The sequence below is a fragment of the Eucyclogobius newberryi genome, unplaced genomic scaffold, assembly GCF_026437365.1.
Source record: "Eucyclogobius newberryi isolate DKJ021-1_F unplaced genomic scaffold, fEucNew1.0.hap1 SCAF_18, whole genome shotgun sequence".
In the NCBI taxonomy this organism is placed as follows: Eukaryota; Metazoa; Chordata; class Actinopteri; order Gobiiformes; family Gobiidae; genus Eucyclogobius; species Eucyclogobius newberryi.
The window spans coordinates 25,660,106-25,679,791 of NW_027315812.1; the positions used below are offsets into that span (position 1 = coordinate 25,660,106).

Genomic DNA, 19,686 nt, shown 5'->3' on the forward strand with positions numbered 1-19,686 from the left:
TACTCACTTGGTTGCTCCACGCACAGTACAGATTGCAGATCATGCTCCAGTTATTGTTAAGCAGTTGAAGGTGGAAGGTGTGCCATAATTAAGATCCACTGAGGTTAATCCATCTCGCGTCATGTCTCTCCCTAAAATGGGTGACCCAAAGCCTGCTGTGGCTGCTGGCACCCTGCTAATGTTGTCCGCCCCTGATGCCACCTTCAAAAAGATCGTTGTGTCATCAGCCATTGGAAAAGTGTGCTAGTCCATGACAATATGCAAGATCCCTGCAGGTTCTCCGTCACTCCAGTTAATAATGCATTACAGAAGTTTCCCCAAGATTTAGGCTAAACATCCACAGATTGTCGTATTAGTTCGACGGTGCAGTGCTGTGCCACTGAAAAGAGAAAACTGCTAGATGATGAAGAAGAGGCGCATTTTTGGAAGTGCACCTCTCTCTCCTCCACTGCCTGCTCCCGACTGACTGTGCCTTTCAGAGCTGGTCTCTGCAGCAGAGCCAGGCAGAGGCAACATGACAGTTTTCTAAATGCACCAGACTGCAATGCAGGATCTCACTTAAAGGATTCCCCTCGCTTTGCACGCAGGCTCGAAATGTCCCTCGCAGTTCTGCAGCATCAGTGCAAATAATAATCCATAAGAGACTGTGGCACATCTTGTGCAGTATTTAAACAAGGCTGTAGCTGCACTTTGCATCGATTATTCCAACTAAGCATAATGAGATAGACCACCTCACGAAGGCAATGTTACATGTAGACTAAGAGAGAATTAGACGTTAAGCAATGGGTCATCAACAACAATTTTGTCAGTTCAGCTTTTAATTTAAAAAAAAAAAAAAAAAAATTCACTGAGGGACTGATTCACTGAAGACAACATTGACTGAATAAAGGGATCTTATCAATCAAATATTAAATACATATAATGTGATGTAAAGTAATGTGATATGATTAGATGTAATTTAATATAATATAATATAGCTAGCTAGCAGGCCTCATATTAATACAGTAGCACAACAAAAGTGCATCTACGTTAAGTAAATGAACACCCATTTAAACACGTCCTGTGTGATCACCACAGCACCAGGGGATATCTATGAAATCAAGCTTCTGAGAGAGGAAACTGTGGCGGAAATGCATTTTAAAATACCAGAAGAGAGAGTTAACAAGTGAATGCCAGTAAATGGTCTGGGATTGTTTATGTTGCTGCTAACGGTCTTTGATGCTGCAGGACATCCAGATGGAAGTGATTGTGACAATGGCTGTCAGGCATCAATGAGACCACCCTATCCTAAGAGCACAGTTTAAGTGAGGAATGGCCAAAAATGTCATTAGGGAGTCACCTAAAGAAGTCACCTGTCGTTCAAAGCACAAATGCTTTTGTGTGCATAAGATACATTTTCAAAAGATAGAACGTTATTGATATCAGAGTGGAGAATTATGCTTTAATATCTTGTACATAACATTGCGGCTGCAGTAGATTTTTCAAATAATACAATACAAACCATTATACCTTGGAAGACTAACAAGGGAGAAGACACATACAAAATAAATATACAAAAATGTAAAGACATTTCCAAACCCACTCAAGACTAAAATGTTGACTTATAAAGCAATTTTTCTGCAGATCTTGTGACCAGAACTGTTCCCAAAATACTTGGGCCACAAACATCTGACAAAACCACAGTCATTTAAGGACAAACTACATGTAACTCTAAGCTCAATTATTTCAACTAAAAACATTCACTATTGCTAATGGGCAGACATTTGATCAACACAGTGACATAAGACAGAATATACCCCAGGCTGCTAAACTGCCCCTGTCAGGCTTAGGGAAAGGCCAGTTAAGGGTAGAAACATGCCCCGCCCACTGACGCCAATATAATCCAATCAATGGTGAGTTATGGATCCCGTGAAACGCTACAGTCAATGGGACACACCCCGCATGGGACACGAAGCACACGCATTAGGAATAAGGACTCCTGATTTTACTGGCTGTAAATAAAATAAATTAAACAGTCGTTGAGAGACACTAACATGGCTAAATAACTACATTTGATTTGAAAGCAGTGACCAATTATTTTAAGATGGCAAGTTAAACAGGTCCTATTGTCTAATTATGTAATGGAAATAGAAATCAACCAATCTAGGTTTTTAAAGAGTTTTTAGAATCCAGAACATATGATTTGAAATTAAACTATTCTACTCCATATATAATGACATACAATGTACTGCTCTGAAAGTTTGAAAAGTATCAATGATATCAATAGAAATTATTTTAGACAACTACACCCGTTTTACTGCGACCTTTCAAGGGAGAAGTGCGGTGGCCTCTTTGCCCTTAAAGGCGTAATGGACAATTTTTTGCAGATTTGAGAACTCAAGCAGAAGTGCGCATGCGCACTCCCCCCGTGCGGAAGCAGAGAAAAGCCTCGTTGCCACACGTGCGTTTGTTTATTAGCGCGACGGATCACATCGCATCTCTCGTCTCCGTAGATTTCCGTCTCTTCTGAGTCAGCTCGAACTGTCTTTGTCTGTTTTAATTTTGACCTGTACACTGAGGGAACTATATTATGATAGATCCATGCGCTTAGACACAGGAAACGTGCTGCTCATGGGGACGAGCCGACGAGGCTGCAGGTGAGCAGTAGGTGCGTTCTATGATTGGTACGTGGCAGGACTAATCGGCAGTCCACGTCACGAGGAAATGAGACTCAGATTTGGGCCAAAAAATCGTCCATTCCACCTTTAAGTTTTAAAATAAAGCTTTATGTCCTTCACGTAAACAGGTGGTAAACAGGTTAGCCAATACGCAAAAAAGTACAAATATCATTCCTATTTATGTGTTAACCAATATACTGTACTGATCTATCTATAATTGGAACATAATATAATCTATTCAACAAATCTTGCAAATACTGGTCAATTTGCAAACAAAAATGGATATCAACCTGTGTCAATACATTTTCAGTCGCTTACAAAAGTACTCACATTGAAATCCTGAAGCCATTCTCCTCATCATCGTGTACTGTGCCATCTTTACAATCAATACTTACCATCTGTATTCAAACGAATACTGGAAAGACAGCTACATTAAGTCAGTGGGTTTTGTACAGAAGTTTAGGTCATGTGTCTTTCACTGTCGAAGCAGGACTATGGAGTATTCAGTTTTGGTCTCCCAGAGTCAATAGCCTTTTAGTGGACACTGTGCCATTCATTCATGAAATCCTTCTGTCACCGGGGTGCCCTTGTTCATTTCCACAGCTGACGCTGGAAGGAAGTAATGTGGTTTCCTGTAAGACCTCAAAGCTGAAACGAACACCGCAAGTGACGATATGCTCTGATAACGCCCAGTTACATTAAATATGGCACTGTCTGATTGCCATAAACGTGTGCATGTATACTCTTTTTCAAGAATTATAACATTATTATTAGGCAGTATGTTGGTTTAGTTTCTACATTTACTGCTATTTAGTGCTAGACTAAAAAAAGACAACAGAAAGGTGCTGGAAGTGCCATTAAACTTCATGGTGTGAAGTGAGATTTCTTTATATATAGTGATTTTGGTTTCCCTTCATTTGTTTGGATTATTTAATGAACAATAAAATGTCTTCTGGTCATATAAATATCACAATAGGAAAGTCAAGTCGGAATACTGAGAAGTGAGCAGTCAGACCACATGAGGACAAGTGCATAACTACTGTTAGTCGTGTCTTCAAGGCACAGAAAAGGCCAAATGTCCAGAGCGAATGTAATGGACCGTTTAAAGATGTCTGACTGCATCTGTGACCCTTTCACTAAGCGCAAATCATCTTCCTTTTCTTCACATTCTTTTGTGTTGCAGCAATTTACATTTTCATAGAAATTAAAATGCCATTTAGACTCATTTTATAATATGCAAGTTTATTTACTCTAGTCTAGACAATAACTTTCATAATGGCATTTGGTAACACATAAATTGTGGTATCTCTGGACTCTAAAGAGTGAATTCCAGTAAATGTCTTGGATGTGTTGGTCATGCCATGAATTGCCATTGTTGTCTAATGATACTGTACAATTCTGAGGACATTTTGTAACACCTATTCTCCAGTCAAAAAGAACGATTTTTGAATATGTTTGGAGGGTAGGTTTCTTTTTTTGCTCTTTCTATCTTTGCAGGAATATGCAAAAATATGTTACATATTTCCCACAAAAATGTCCCATCAAGAACACAGCATTTCAGACAAATTCCACTGCTACTCTTCCATTTTTCTGTGTGTTAAATATAGCACCAGTGAAAACACGCGGGAATAGAGGACGGCTGAAAGACATGTGAACGGGGGAGGAAACAGAGAGGCAGGATTTGTATGTGGCGCTGGTGGAGGCTATATTTAGAATCATAGCACAGAGCATCATCTGCGCTCAGAGCCACAGCATTGGTCCCTGCCTTCCTTTCATGAATGACACATGAGATCAATGAGTTACACTACAGTTTCCACTATCAGGCTAGACTGAAATCTTATCTTCAAATAATAGGATCATTACAGTTTAATTTCAGAAGAAAAAATATGTTTTTTATTGGGGAAGATGGAGGGATTTTTTTTTCTATTGAAGGATGTATCTGGGCAAGATTTTTGTTCTGGACAAGTAGTGTTCCTAGGGTCAATGATTTGTGGATGACTTGATTCTCTTACTGATTACTCAATCATAGATTCAAAACTGTTATTATGCATTTTGATCTTGAGTAGATTAATATAATAGCTCTAGCTGTCTGCATCTACTTATAAAGCGTTTTAGGAAAGTTAGGAAGCTTCACTGCAAATCTCCATATCCTCAAATAATTACCGACTGTACGTTTTCCTAATCCCCTCTAGTCTTAGTATAATGTCTGTTTGACTATCGCCCTTTCTCCCAAACCTCGGGGTCTCAGCTGCCTCAGGGCTGAACTCCTAATATGTGAGTGACAGCAGGGCGGTGAGGCAGTGACAGTGAATAAAGAATGGAGCCAAGCAGACGTTGCACACGTGGGGTGTTTTCTCCTCTAATGACCGGGGCAGCTGGGCCTAAATTACCCCCGCCATGCCACCATCACTTTGGCGGGACTAACGTCTGTACGTGTGTGTGTGTGTGTGTGTGTGTGTGTGCGTGTGTGTGTGTGTGTGTGTGCGTGTGTGTGTGTGTGTGTGCGTGTGTGTGTGTGTGCGTGTGTGTGTGCGTGTGTCCGTGCGTGTGTGTGTGTGTGTGTGCGTGTGTGTGTGTGTGTATGTATGGGCTCATCTCCCTCATTAGTGAAATGAGATGATTCTGGGGCAAAGGGGGGAAAGGTTCTTGAGCCCGCCTAAGGACACATAAGATCCCAGGGGAACAGCAGAAGCACTGAAGCATAAAAGTTGAGCAGGGATTTGTATTTGTGTTTTTGGGTCTGGCATAACGTAGAAACACATTAACCTCTGACTTACACCGTCTCTCTGCAGCAGACAACACAGGGCTGCTCTGTCTATTTTTAACACAATAATACTTAAAAATTATAATAATAATAAAATATGGTGGAAAGTGAATTGCCATCAAGCCTCCACTCGGTCTCAGTGGTCAGTTAGTTTGTGTATGACTACCATCTAAACCAGAGCTATGGAAAACTGTGGCCTTTGAAAGAATAATTCACCTGATTATGAAAACCAAAAAAGCTAAAACAGTTGAGCATATTTACTAGTATATTTTCCCTGGTTACAAAAAGAACCATTATTTGTTGTCAGTGAATGGGAAAAGCTGGCCACAAATTTCCATGCTACCGGAAAAATAAAGTAAATAAGCCAAATTCATAACGGTTCAACAAGTATACATGACCAGAAAGGGAAAATGACAAAAGACTGCACTGGGTCCTCTATAAAGTACAGAAAGTATCTACCTCATCTCACCGCTGCCCTTCGGTCTGTCGAGTGGACTTCTAGCAACAGACGTCATCATCCTCTTTTCCATCTTCCCAAAGATTTATATGCGTCCCCCTGACAGTAAGAGGATTACCTCCCCTGCACACAGCACTGTTGCCATTTTCTGATGACGGATTAATCCCAAAAACATGCCACCGCTGCAATGCTGTTATGACATGCATGGAGTCCAGAATGAGCTTTTATGTAACTGAAGAGGAAGATGACGGTTAGCGCTTTACAATGTGCCATTTATGAGCGTCTGGCATGCAAACGCACAACAGGTCCAGTATGATCAGAAAGGCCCAGAAGAAACTGGCTTTGTGCAATGTTTTCACTTACACTTTTTAAGAAGGAAAATGAACTCTGTCACCCCTGCCGCTGCCAGACGTGAGGTGTTACGTGCTGAAGTGGTGCTAAATCACACTCAATTGCCTTTATGTGGAGAGATTCAAAATTAGTCATCGAATTAGTCTTAAGTAAGCTCAAAGGTACTAATAAACGGAATTTTTGGAGGAAAAACACATGTAACTGCAGCTTAAATCGACCAGGAAGACTGTAATCCTTATCTTGGTTCTTACACTTGCTCATAACCTGGTATTAGCCTCAAGCCACCATCATTCTATTTTTTGAACGACATACAGTACATCGCTCTCGTAGCTCCATCTCCTCAGCAGCAGCAGCAAAAACCTCAGACACCTCAGCTTTTGGATCATTTTCCCACGTTCCCATTTGAGGCCAAGTGGTCATATATTTTCTGTACTTGCCGAGGTCCAAAATATCAGCAGAATTAACCCACATGACAAACGGAAAAAGTTCTTTAGATTTCCATTGCCACACTGCTAAAAACACAGGTCTTACCTCAGAAGGAGTTATAGCTGTGTGTTTACTCCCATCGTTGTCACTCCAGCGCGCGGCCATCATTTGAATTCAAACCGCACCGGGGGAACGAGTCCTTTGAAAGTCCACATTGAGATGAGTAGGACGTGGTAAGATAAAAGTGAAAAAGGTTTTTAAAAATATACTTAAACATAAAAAAAAAAAAGATAACAATAAAGTCTTAATCCACTCTGTATTCCTTCTTCATGTCCGCTCGAGTAGAACCTGGACAGAGAGAAGAGGTTAAAGTTCACCCAAGCCACATAATTGTAGTCATAAAATATAACGGTACATGGTTCAAATTGAATATTGTAATTTGGAAATGAGTATATGTCAGTAGGTCAACACTCTTGCTCCACATATAAACACTGTAACTGGCTGGTGCACTGGTGCTACTTCTGTCTAGATCTCTGCTAAATCCATGAGTTTCAGAATGATGTGAAATTAGGAACGTTGCCGTAGCCATTGACAATTTCAAACTAAATATCACCTGTTTAAGAACAAAACATCCTCACATTGTTAAATAAAACTGTGGGGTTACACTTGGATTAGTCGACTAGTTAAGCAACTTTTGTGAAATATTTTTTACCAAATATGGGGACTGAAAGCTTCTAGTTAGAAAACAATTTACAATATATATTACTGATGAAAACCAGAAATAGTTTATTCTTATTTGACGTTTTGGTACTACTTGATAATACCGGCTGTCTTTGTGATGTGTGTTTTAAAGTCTTTTAGAGGCCAGAAAACACATGAAAATGCTATTGGAACTGCCACAAATTGTCCTCATCACTAACAAACGTTTCCTCAACAATTTAACCATTTGGATCTCCAAAAATAGCTTCAATGTGGACAGAATAATGATATTTACACTGTTACTAATGGGGACATAGCCTGAAACGACACCGCTGTGCGTAAAAAGCGTCACACAACCACTACCCCAGCCATCATGGATCAAGCCCAGCTAAATATAAGACAGAATACCTATTGTCTCTGCAAACATGACACTGACACACGCATGGCAACGAATTTAATGTTGTTATGAGGCGAGAAAACGCGTCCTTTGCTTTAGCTTGAATTGCTATTAGCGCTTAATTACGCGGGCGGACGACAGGTTGTTGCTTAAGGGCTCTTATAATGAACTTACCTGTTAGAAATTCACCAAACTACCGCGACGCGACGGGAAATAAACGTTCTCCATGTTTGCTGGAGGAGAGAAAATGCTCGGAAGAGGCCGCGACGAGTCCAAATACGAGCAAAAAGAGCTGTCAAGAGGAGATTACAACGCGGGATGTTCAGTCTCCTTTCAGCGCCAGTGACCGCTGAAGCTCACTACCTGTTCGGGAAAACACAAGCGTGAAAAAAACATGGAACCCGCCCTCCAGAGTGCATTTCTGCGCCAGGGTGAACGCGCGGGAGTCCGGCGTGTCCTTTTCATTCATTTCCCTTCATTTAACGTCCAGAATCGGTGATAAATTGGCGGAGATATCAACAAAAGTGGCGTGGATTGGAGGCGCGCGACAGTCTGTAAACAGAACTGAAGAGGCTCGCGAGTCCGCTCAAGCCCCGCCCTCCACTTGCCTCCCAGACGGGCGCTGGCCAATCACGGTGCGTATGTAAATTTTGATTTTAAATACGGACCAATTGGAGGTGCGATTACATAATGTTTCCAATGAGGAGGAGAGAGACTGGGGCATTCTGGGGCTTTGGCTAGAAAAGTAGAAATAAAAAACATTAACCTTATTATTGTTTTAATTTTTTATACATGTATTACTTTTATATGTTATTTAATTGTGGACAAAATAAATTAATTATAGTGTATAGAATCAGCTATCTTTAATGATTTGTATTTAATATAATTCATAACACAAATTAAGAAAATAAGAGACAAAAGAATTATAGTTACTTCATTTCTGGTTTGTCATCCCGCCCTGAGATAAAAACAGTATCCATTACACAATAGTAACATTATTGTAAAAGGACATCTGAATTCAACCAAAAATAAACCATCTTACTCTAGTTGTTGGTACAAGCTGAAGTAACCAAGTTGGACATTGCCCTTTACTATTAAAATACCTGATGCATATTTGCCTATCCATTATCAGCTTTAACGGCAGAATGTTAAACTTTATCATAGCCCTTACAAGCAATGAAAAAGTCTGCCCAGCTGATTTTGAGAAAAACAATAAATGACAGTGTTCAGTTTGCGGGCTTCTCATGCAGCACAATGGAGGGTATAGGACAATAGAACTCTACTGACCCTTACTGTGAGGAGGGTCCCCCGGCTTTAGAGGGGGGCTTTTGTCTAAAAGAGTGGGTGCACCCGGTTCAAACAATGGAGCACCCAGATTGATGTTGATGAAGTGGACCTCAGCATCTGTAGTAGTAAACAAGAGTGGGTTCATAAACTTTGAATTGTATGTGGGACTATTACTCATTAAAGGCAACAATTTATAGTGAATGAGTATCCCAGCACAAATGGAACTCTTCATATTGGAAAAAAAAACAATAAAAATGTGTTATTGGTTCATCAAAACAAGGATTAGCTATAGTCCACACTGTATCTGGAAGTAGTAGCCTCTAAGCCTCTTGCAGTACTTTTATGGGGCCACAGTATATAAGAAAACACAGCTTAAAAATGGTACACTATTAAAGTGGCTACACCCGATAAATGAAATAATAAATTGTAAAAAGCGCATTGCTGGCATTCTAGTTGTTTGCTTTACCGGCACAGAAAAACTTCCTCACAGTGAAAAATTAGAATGCTAGGAATGCGTTTGATAAGTGAGGAATACGTTTAAAATTGTTCTATTTTTCATGTTTTTAAGACAAACATCTGGTACAACGCCTTTAAAGGAGACATGCTTTTTCAGCTATGCTATTTAGTATTGAACTATAACATAGTAGTAGATCATCATTTTACATTTTAATCATAACAAATCGCAATATTGATCTAAAATGGCTCAGAAATATAAACAGACAACTTCCTGTTCAAGACTGCAGCACTCATAAGCCCCACCTCTTCATAGTGACGTTTCACTGTAACAAGCAGCAGATTGTCATTTAAAAAGGGCTCTGTGACACTTTACAACCCTATATGTGTTTTCATTTTTCATATAATCACAAGCAGGGTTAGGGGGTAGGTTAAAACAGGAATTTTCTGAGGACTCAAGCCTCAGTTGCAGAATAATCCAGGATTAACTAAAACATGCAGGAATAAAAAAAAAAATACAACTTTGTGCAAACAAATGATGAGGAAACGCTGTTGGAACAAGGGTGAAAGCTCATTAACATTGATTTTGCACAATATGTACCCTTTAACCCTAACATTTAATTGTAGTCATGCAATACCATGACACAATGAGACACAAGAATTATCAATATTTTACACACTGGCTCATTAGAATGACACATTGTTTTCACGTGAAGAATATGTACAATGAAAAAAGATGAAATTATAAGCTACAACATTCATAGACAAGATATCTATAACTGTCACTTTCGAAAGGATCAGGACTATTTCTCTTTTTCATAACTGACATGTGCTTTTAGCTACAATGTGCCTGGCTAAGTCATTTTATGTTTCATGGAGAATTATGATAAAAACAGTAGGTTCATACTGCAAACGTTTACATTATAACCCGTATTATTGTGCAAGAAGTGTCACATAGCAGACCTATTTTATTACCGTAATCACCAAAAAAGTCTAAATTACAACTGTACCTGCATCTACTGCGTCTGGTTGACTGTATCAGGTTGTACAGGTATAAATGGACCTGGCACAAAGTTTAATGAATGAATTCGTAAAGCAGTCGGCCACTACCTGTGACTGGAGAGGATATTCTTCTATTTGTGTAGCGGCTGTATCATAGTGCAAAGTGGAAATGTAGACAAACAGTACATTCATTTATTCACTAATGCATCGTTTCATACAGTTAAAGGACGTCTGTAACTGTTATTTGACAAGTGAAATCACATCCTCCCACTTGGTCCGCACAGGCCGGCTTCATATGTCAAACGCTGCGATGTGTGGCCATTCAGTCGCACAATTCCTGTTTTGTTCCTTTTGTGCGCGGTGCCGTTTACCTGTAGCCTACTTTGGGCGGGCGGCCCTGTCCACTGTTCTCTCCGCGGAGCATGCACAAAGCACTCAGCCTGTGAAACCTGCCCGGCTTTTTGTGCCTTCTCGCTTTCACCCAGCTCTGCAGCCAACCCGGAAGACAATGGCCCTCGTAGGTTCCCAGGGCAGTGCGGGGGGCAAGAGAGCGGGGATAAGTTAACCAAGGTACAATGGAACGGTTTGTGCCAGACCGCTTAGGCACAGGGCGAGCAGAAAGGTGTGCAATTTGTAAAACCTCTCTTTGTGTCAAGTGAAGCACATTTGGTCACTTTTTTTTCTTGCCCGCTACTGCTTAAACAGTGCAGTCATGTTTTTGTTCTCAATTATATTGTGAATATTCTATATTCTTGTAAAGTTTGTTTGTGCAGATCAACCACTAGCTTTTATTTATTCCATCATGTCATCGTCATTTTGTTTCCATCTAAGTACACTGGGTCGGATTTATTTGTTTTTTTTTACAAATATATAAAAGGTAAATTCCCACATTTTGAACCTGTTTCTTTAAATTAGCAACTGGACCCTTAAACTCTCTATACATGAACAGAAATGAGCATTTATTAGCATTCATTTTAGCTGCCCACATCTGTATTACATATTTTTGGCCTGTAGAATGATGTGATGTCATCTGAAAACCAGCTTTTTTATGTACCGTATTTTCCGCACTATAAGGTGCACTTAAAAGCCTTTAATTTTCTCAAAAAACGACAATGCTCCTTATAATCCAGTGAGCCTTATATGTGGATTAATTGTGATTGTGCGTAATGACCTCGAAGCGATTTTGTGTGGTACACGTTTTGTTTCATCTTAAAGGCGCAATGGACAATTTTTCGGCGATTTGAGAACTCGGGTGGAAGTGCGCATGCGCACTCCCCGTGCGGACTGATACAACACACACGTGCGTTTGTTTATTAGCGCAGCGGATCGCATCGCATCTCTCGTCTCCCGTAGATTTCTGTCCACTTCTGCCTCAGCAGTCTTTCTCCGTCTTCATTTTACCCCGTACACTGAGGGAACTATTTTATGATAGATCCATGCGCTTAGGCACTCGGAAACGTGGGGACGAGCCGCACGCGGCTGCAGGTGAGCGGTAGGTGCGTTTTATGATTGATACGTGGCAGGACGAATCGGCAGTCCACGCCACGAGGAAATAAGACTCAGATTTGTGCCAAAAAAATCGTCCATTCAACCTTTAATGAGCCTTAGAAGATAAGATAAGATAACCTTTATTTGTCCCACAATGGGGGAATTCCAGTGTTGCAACACAGAGTAGGTACAGAAGTAATAATTAAAAAAGCAGATAACTTATAAAAAAAAAGCACTCTTGTAGAAAAACGCTTATCACATATAAACCCCTTACACTCTTCATAAAAATAAAATAATAATAACAATAGTAACACTTTACAGCTGTTATATGGACAGAGAATATTGCACCAGGATGATCGACATTATGTCACAGTATTGCACATGAATATGACAGTATTGCACATGAATATGACAGTATTGCACATGAAAATGACAGTAACACGCTATAGTCTGATGCGCCTTAGATATAAAAATGATTGAAAATAGACCATTTATTGACAGTGCGTCTTATAGTGCGGAAAATACGGTAACTTTAAATACCAAGGCCAACGTTGTCATGTAGAACCTTGGTAGAGATCTAAGTTCCACTTGATTGACGTTCAAATCAAATATTGAGTTTTCCGATTTACTGAACAACTGTAATATTGGTTTATTATAAATTACAAAAAACAATAACCAGCAGTGGACTCTTCCAAACTCCCTATTTCTTTGGTCATTTTGATGTAAGAGATGAATTATTCTGCATCAATTGAATCGTCAAACACAAATTATTGACAGGGTTTTCTTTGCAAACAGTTCATATATTTGGTTAAAATATGACTTCAGTGGAGAATTGCAAACATCGCTGTAGACATCTATTAACACGCTCATTGCCGGTCAGATAAATAAACCTGATGCCAATTGTTCCATCGCCCTTGACTCCAAACGGCACATTATATGAAACCTTGTATGTTTGTGTATGTCCGTTACGCCATGTGACAGATGATTGCCGTTGCGGGCGATTGGGACTTAAGAGTGCGTGTCCAGATTTGAACATTCCCAAAGTGCGGAGGGAGTGAAGCAAGGCGTGCTCTGCTCTGTCGACGAGCACAATTGAGCCCACACGGACAACACGCCATAAGAAAGCCCGTGTTTGCATTGCAAGCGACTTTGTTTGGACTTCAGCAAGCGTGGAGGACGGCTGTTGATTTTCACTTTTCCTTTTTTTTCACGACTACCACCATCAACTTTGAGTCTATATTTAACTTTTCTATTACTCTGCCTGGAATAATTAATAAAAGTTGACACAAAAGTGGAAAAAGACAAAGTAACATTCTTGATAACGGAGAAAATCACTAATGTTTTGTACTTTTGAACACATTGCATTGGCGTTCAGATTATTTAACATACAGCCAGGGTAGCTGACTTTTGTAAATTATTAGATGTTGTGTTTTCCCCAAAGAGAATATTGTATTATTGTATTATTATATTGAGTTTTTGTCAAGATGAAAGTAAGAGCTGAAAGCAGTGATCTGATTGGCTTCCCTTGGGTGGTCCATCCCAGTTTTACGTAATCTGTTTGAGAAAAGCTCTTCTAAAAATGTTCCAATAATAAATGTGGATAATAACAATGTGCCAAGGAGTTTGTGAGAGATAGAACTAATGTGACGGATTTAAATACTTCCTGTTTTTGTGGTGTAAAAATGTGTAAACTTAACATTTTTGTCTTCATGAATATGTTATTGCTTTGTCTGGAAATTCCACACTGGCATTAAACTTATCCTGCTTTTATTCAATTACAGGCATTTTTCTATTGCTCAAAAATAGCGTGGTCTCAACAGATTTGTGGAACATTCTAGGGAAAGCGATAACATCTCCACCAGAAAAGATAGTTGAAAATGAATATGCAGTATTATAAACACATCATTGCATCCAGTTCATTTCTACTGTCACAATCAGGAGAGAAGCAACAGGCTACAAAGAAGGCTAGTAGCTGTGTCAGTGTTAAAATGTTTAAAAAAGACGATAAAGGCGTATCAGAATCAGATTTTTTATTGTCAGTGATTAAAAACTGAGAATCATAAAAATAAATGTATAAACTATGAGAAAAAAAGAAAATAAGTTGGACTAAAATAGATTTAAGTACAAAATACAGTTATAGAGTTCAAAGTCCAATATAGACTACTTCCTGGATTGCCACCTAATGACATAGTGCTGTGGAGGCGAAGAGGGACTAAATATGCATTAATCAAACAAAACACAACTCCACATATTTTAATTACGAGGGAAACATGATTAAAATGGTTAAAAAAAAAGAAAAAAAACAGTTCTACACGGCCATCATTGAGTCCATCCTCACCTCCTCCATCACCGTGTGGTACGCTGGAGCCACAGCCAGGGACAAACAGAGACTACAGCGCATTGTGCCTCTGCTGAGAAGGTGATCAGCTGCAGACTTCCATCTCTGCAGGATCTGTACGTTTCTAGGACACTGGGACGAGCAGGTTGGATCACAGCCGACCCTTCTCACCCTGGACACGGACTATTTAAGCCACTCCCCTCAGGCAGGAGGCCACTCCCCTCAGGCAGAAGGCCACTCCCCTCAGGCAGGAGGCCACTCCCCTCAGGCAGGAGGCCACTCCCCTCAGGCAGAAGGCCACTCCCCTCAGGCAGGAGGCCACTCCCCTCAGGCAGGAGGCCACTCCCCTCAGGCAGGAGGCCACTCCCCTCAGGCAGGAGGCTACGGTCCATCCGGACCAGAACCTCCCGCCACAAGAACAGTTTCTTTCCCTCTGCCGTTGGAGTCATGAACACTTTAACCATAATTTAATCACTGCACTCACTCACTGCACTGTTCACTTTCTGCACTACATATATACATATACTTTCTACACTGTCATACTACATTTGTACAACTGTAAATGTGTGAACATAAATTATGCCTATTTTCAGTTTTTATTTGTATTCTTATTTTTCATCTTATAGTTTATTGTTATTCTTATCCCATAGTAGATTTAAATTGTTTCTTTTTTGACTTATTCATTGTTCATTGTTCATTGTTTTATGTTGCACCGAATCACCAAGACAAGTTCCTATGTTTGTGAATTCTGTTCATTGACGATGGCAATAAACCTTTTCTGATTCTGATTCTGATTCTGAAAAATCACATGAGTGCAGCAGACAAAAACGAATAAAGCTGAAATCTTTGATTATTATTTCTATTTGGTTATTTACTATGTGCTTTTCTTTTTACTGCTCGAACTAATTTCCACAGGTCGAATGAATAAAGTCATCTGAATCTGATTCTAAAAGCCCAAAGTTATTAGTTCAGCATAAAATAGGAGCTTTCTTGAATCTAAAAATGAATTCTAAAAAGTATTCCATTTCTCATTGTAAGAGATCACTACTTTACCCATGCACTTTAGGTTTGTCTGTAATTGGTTTTAGTGTCTTGCAAAAGATAATAATATTAAAAATTAAAAAGATAATAAATAACTAAACGGTTAAAGACAAGAAAACGAATAGCTCTGTGAGTCTGTGAGAAATTCTAGAGTTTGAATTTAAATGAATCACGTCAAGGGTTATATTTTGGAAACAAATTATGTCACCTTTCCAATGCTTTACCACATTTTTATTAGTGAGAAAACAAACATTCCACAAGTATGTACAGCAAAAATACCTGCACAGAAATGTCTGGGACTCATATGTAACGTACAGTATGCTCCTCATTGGCCTTTAAACCTTGTACTTCATCTTCCCGTTCTTGCTGATCACACAGATATGCTAAAAGAGGAAAAAAATACACTTGGGTCATAAAAATGTTACATCTATACCGCTCTCACAGTATATTTCAATCCGAGATGAGGAAAAAAAGGCCCGGCCGGCTTTGCGTCTAAATATTTGGGTAAGATTACAGTGATTTAACGTTGTTCTTGTTGGGAAATCCAAGATGTACCAGAAAAACCAGGGGCAGGCGAGGGTTAGGATTGTAAAATTCTGTAAATTTGAATGATAATCTGCAAGTATGTGACACGTTTGTTAATCTTAGCCGGAGAGAGTCGGAGGTTCAAGCTATTTCTCTTGTGTAGATAGCATTAACTGTGGATAATGAGATGCTAACCCTCACATTCCACAGTTTGGCCTCCTCTGCGTTTCGTAATAAATAGTCTTCTCCTCTTTTCAAAAAACACGGGGCGACGTACAGTAAATGGTCATGTTACAGGTCAGGGAAAGGCAAAAGGCAAAAGTGAAAATGAGGTTGTGGAAAATGAAAGAGTGCGTGTACGTTTCACCTACTTATTCATTCAAGATAAATTAATAGAAGTCATGCTGAGGTGTAAAGAGTGACCCCTCTATCTTTGTCATGAATGCATCAAATTCCATCCGAAACGCCGACGTGTTCTGACAGTTAGAAGATGAATTCAACAAAATAAAGGTGTTGTCATATATATTGTTTAAACTAGACACGCTTTGGCCCTTAGCCGGAGGTCTCGTTCTGCACCTGAAGGTTGCATAAGCGCGAGGAAAGGAAAGGACGCAGAAACAAGAGACGCAAACCCAACTCTACATATGTTTAAAATTGAAATATATATATATATATACTGTAGACTTTTTCAACTTGAACTAATTCAATCTGTTCTTTTTTTTGAGATTTGTTAAATATCTCTTAGTTATTGGTGTTCATAGCTGGATGAAGTACTCAATATTGTTACTTAAGGGCATTTATGAGAGAAAAAAACCTAAATAGAAGTAAAAAGGTAGAAGTAAAAGTACCACATACAGTAAATACAAAATTAACAGTGGCAGTTTGAAAATGAAGTAGTAATATTTCACGCCGATTTTGAAACTTATTGAAGTAACAGGTAAGTCAAATGTAGTGATCTTAATAAAGAAATGTCCTGATCAATAACTGGATAGCAATTTTCCTGATCATATTTATATATTTTTTGTTGTTTGGAACTTGAAGTCAAAACCTTCAGGTGAAGAAAAGTACTCTCCACTTTTCAGTCCTGTTCAAAAAAACTTAGTGGAGTAGAAAGTACAGATTCGTGCTCTCAAATGTAGAGAAGTCAAAGTTTCCAATATAAAATGAACTTTCCACCGCTGTTGCATTTAGTGACAGAATCATTGATAATAATGACACCTGCACATTCAGTTTCAGAAAGAATAAAGGACTAATTGCGTTGCCAGTTCCATTCAAAGGCTTGGCACATGCTTGTTGTCCTGGGGCTCCTGGGAGACCTGTTGGTAAGGCTCAGGTTCCCGGGCACAGAACTGCATCTCTTTGATTTGACATGTTTACTCTTCTCAGTCATTCTCTTTAACCCTTTATAACAGGCCTTCAAAGTGCTGGACTTACATTCAGGTCCCGGAAGTACTCATTGTAGTCCAGCGCGTATCCAACGACAAAGTGGTTCGGGATTTCAAAGCCCACATCTATCAAAGCACATAACGGTGAAGGAAGAACGTCTGATCAGAAAGGTTTCATTGTCACTGTAAGAGAGTTATTGCAGGACTATTGTCACTATAAGAGCTTTAATCCGCTTGTATCCGTTAGACAGTCATTTCAATATATGAGACGATGTAACTTCAAAGGACATTTTCTGCATTTTTCTCCCACAGAAACACAAAGATCAGGCCTTAAAGTCACTCGCAAAACCAACTACAACCCCAGATTTACCCATTTTATTTACGGAATCATGACTTATCTACACACTACCCACTTTACTCCAAAAGAATGTGGCAAATTTTCTGTCAAATCTAGTTTTCTCTTGCTAAATAAGATATCCAAAATCCCCTCTGTCATGTTTTGTTGTATCCAATATGTCAAATAAATGAAGCAAGACATTTAAATCAGGCTTTCCAGTTTTTGCACTTACAATGATTGGTGTGTGAGGTGGTAAATATTTAATAGTTTTACATCAGTGAAGTCAAGTCAAGTTGAAAAATTGAATTTGAAAACTACAGGAAGTAGAGCTGCGTTAAAACAGAATCCCTCTGTGATGTCATCAATAAGCGACTTCCATCCATTTCCATCCAAAATATAGAGATAATTAAATAAACTATTGTCGCCAACGAGCTTTAATGAGTGTGGGACTTTTATACTCACAGTCAGTCAAACTTTCAGCCACGTTGGGAACTCTTTTCACCAGAAGACTGAAAGACAGAAATGAGAATGTCATTGTGTACATATTTATTCGCTAGAAAAAAATCCTAAAATGTAATATATTTCATGTTGCTTGAATTCAAAATGCAATTATTACACACTTTTGCCTCATTCTGGCTTTTCAACATTTGGACCCTCATTCAATATTCGTCTTTTTAAGTTAAACTAATGCCTATGTAAAGTACAAGCCCACATTTTATTATGTTTTCCGAACCATAAGAAGTTATTAAAGCGCTATAGGATTAGGATCTGCAAACAGCCACACAACTAAATATTGACACGTTTAAAGAATACTGAGATAATCCCCAAAAAATCAAAAATGATAGCACTAGTTTTATGCAAATTTTGATTACTCAAACGTAAAATTTAATGATATAGTACACAAGATATGCAAATAGCAGTCGCATTATGTCACCTTTAGAGCAAACGCTAACTGGATTCCATGAAAATAGAAAGTTAAAACTATATTTCTGAACATTCTTCATGGAGACAGATACGTTTTATGCCATACTGTGGAATATTATTGCTACAGGAACAATATTTCAGTGTGAATATGAAGTATAAGTATGAGTCAGGTTTGTGGAAATGCAAGCTGTTTTTGTTTTTCAGTGCAATAAAAAAGAAAAAACGGGGGGGGGGGAAACCCATGCTTTTATTTTAGTCTATTTGCCAATATTTGGAGCTTTAATAGTATTTATGTATTTATTTATTTATTTGTCTATGGGAGTTTTTATTTATTTATAGGAGATCTTCTACTGAAAGTGTTTTTCAGACTTCCTATAAGTGATCTGTTCTTCTGTATCTACCTCTGTATCTACCTGCGTTGCACCAATGAAATTTCCCCATGTGGGACAATAAAGGAATATCTTATCTTATCTTTACGCGATTAAAATAGTTGGCAAAGTGACACCTTATATCAGGCGTGTCAAACATGCGCATCCCGTTTTAATCTGGCCCACACCTTACACTTTGTAAGTCGGACTTTTTATTTATTTATTCCATTTTGTCCAACATCTTATAAAAGGGAACTCTCAAGCTGCTTAATATGCTGTACATAAAAATAAAGCTGTTAAACCTTCTTATTTCCAGTCAAATTAATCATTCTGGAAAAGCGTCAGTCAATTTGCACTTCAAACCCACAAGTAAGAAATTACCCTAGAATAAAATAAAAAAATGACTAAGACTTTTATATGGATCTCGCCTGGACATTTTTGCTTCATTACAAGTCCCTAAAACTCATTTTTAGTGAATTTGGCTTCAGCTTTTAAAAGAGAATTGTCTAAACCCAAGTCATAAGTCCATATTCCTGCTGCTGCTGCTGCATGAATATGGACTCAGTCTTTCACCTGCTGCAGATTTGTGCAACAGTCTCCACATAAAACTATTACTAAGCTATATAAAGCAATTTATTTCTTATTATTTTATTTTTTACGTTATGTTCGGCCCACGACACAGTCTGAGCGTCAAAATTCGGACAAAATGAGTTTTGTCCGAATCTTGCATTATATCTTGTGCCTTTTATTATTTACAGTCCATAATCCTCAGACACATGTGAGACAT

At 38.9% G+C, this 19,686-nt stretch overlaps 2 protein-coding genes across 3 annotated transcripts in view; both read right to left on the reverse strand.

Moving 5' to 3' along the window:
* arhgap21a (Rho GTPase activating protein 21a) overlaps positions 1–6,933 on the reverse strand; it is a 98,497-nt gene extending 91,564 nt beyond the window's left edge. The window contains exon 1 of one of the 2 annotated variants that reach the window (XM_072451175.1): positions 6,761–6,933. In XM_072451175.1, the coding sequence (XP_072307276.1) occupies positions 6,761–6,823 (63 nt within the window). In that variant the 5' untranslated portion in view covers positions 6,824–6,933. Of the gene's footprint in view, positions 1–7; positions 213–6,760 lie in introns of those variants that run through there. The other variant, XM_072451176.1, reaches the window with a different exon arrangement.
* An 8,661-nt stretch (positions 6,934–15,594) lies between these two features.
* The window catches only part of LOC140364808 (hypoxanthine-guanine phosphoribosyltransferase-like), a 30,552-nt gene continuing 26,460 nt past the window's right edge, over positions 15,595–19,686 (reverse strand). Inside the window, exons 7-9 of the mRNA XM_072451180.1 lie at positions 18,070–18,116; positions 17,320–17,396; positions 15,595–15,743 (exon numbers count right to left, since the gene is read on the reverse strand). Coding sequence (XP_072307281.1) covers positions 15,696–15,743; positions 17,320–17,396; positions 18,070–18,116 — 172 coding nt within the window. The 3' untranslated portion in view covers positions 15,595–15,695. The remainder of the gene's footprint in view (positions 15,744–17,319; positions 17,397–18,069; positions 18,117–19,686) is intronic.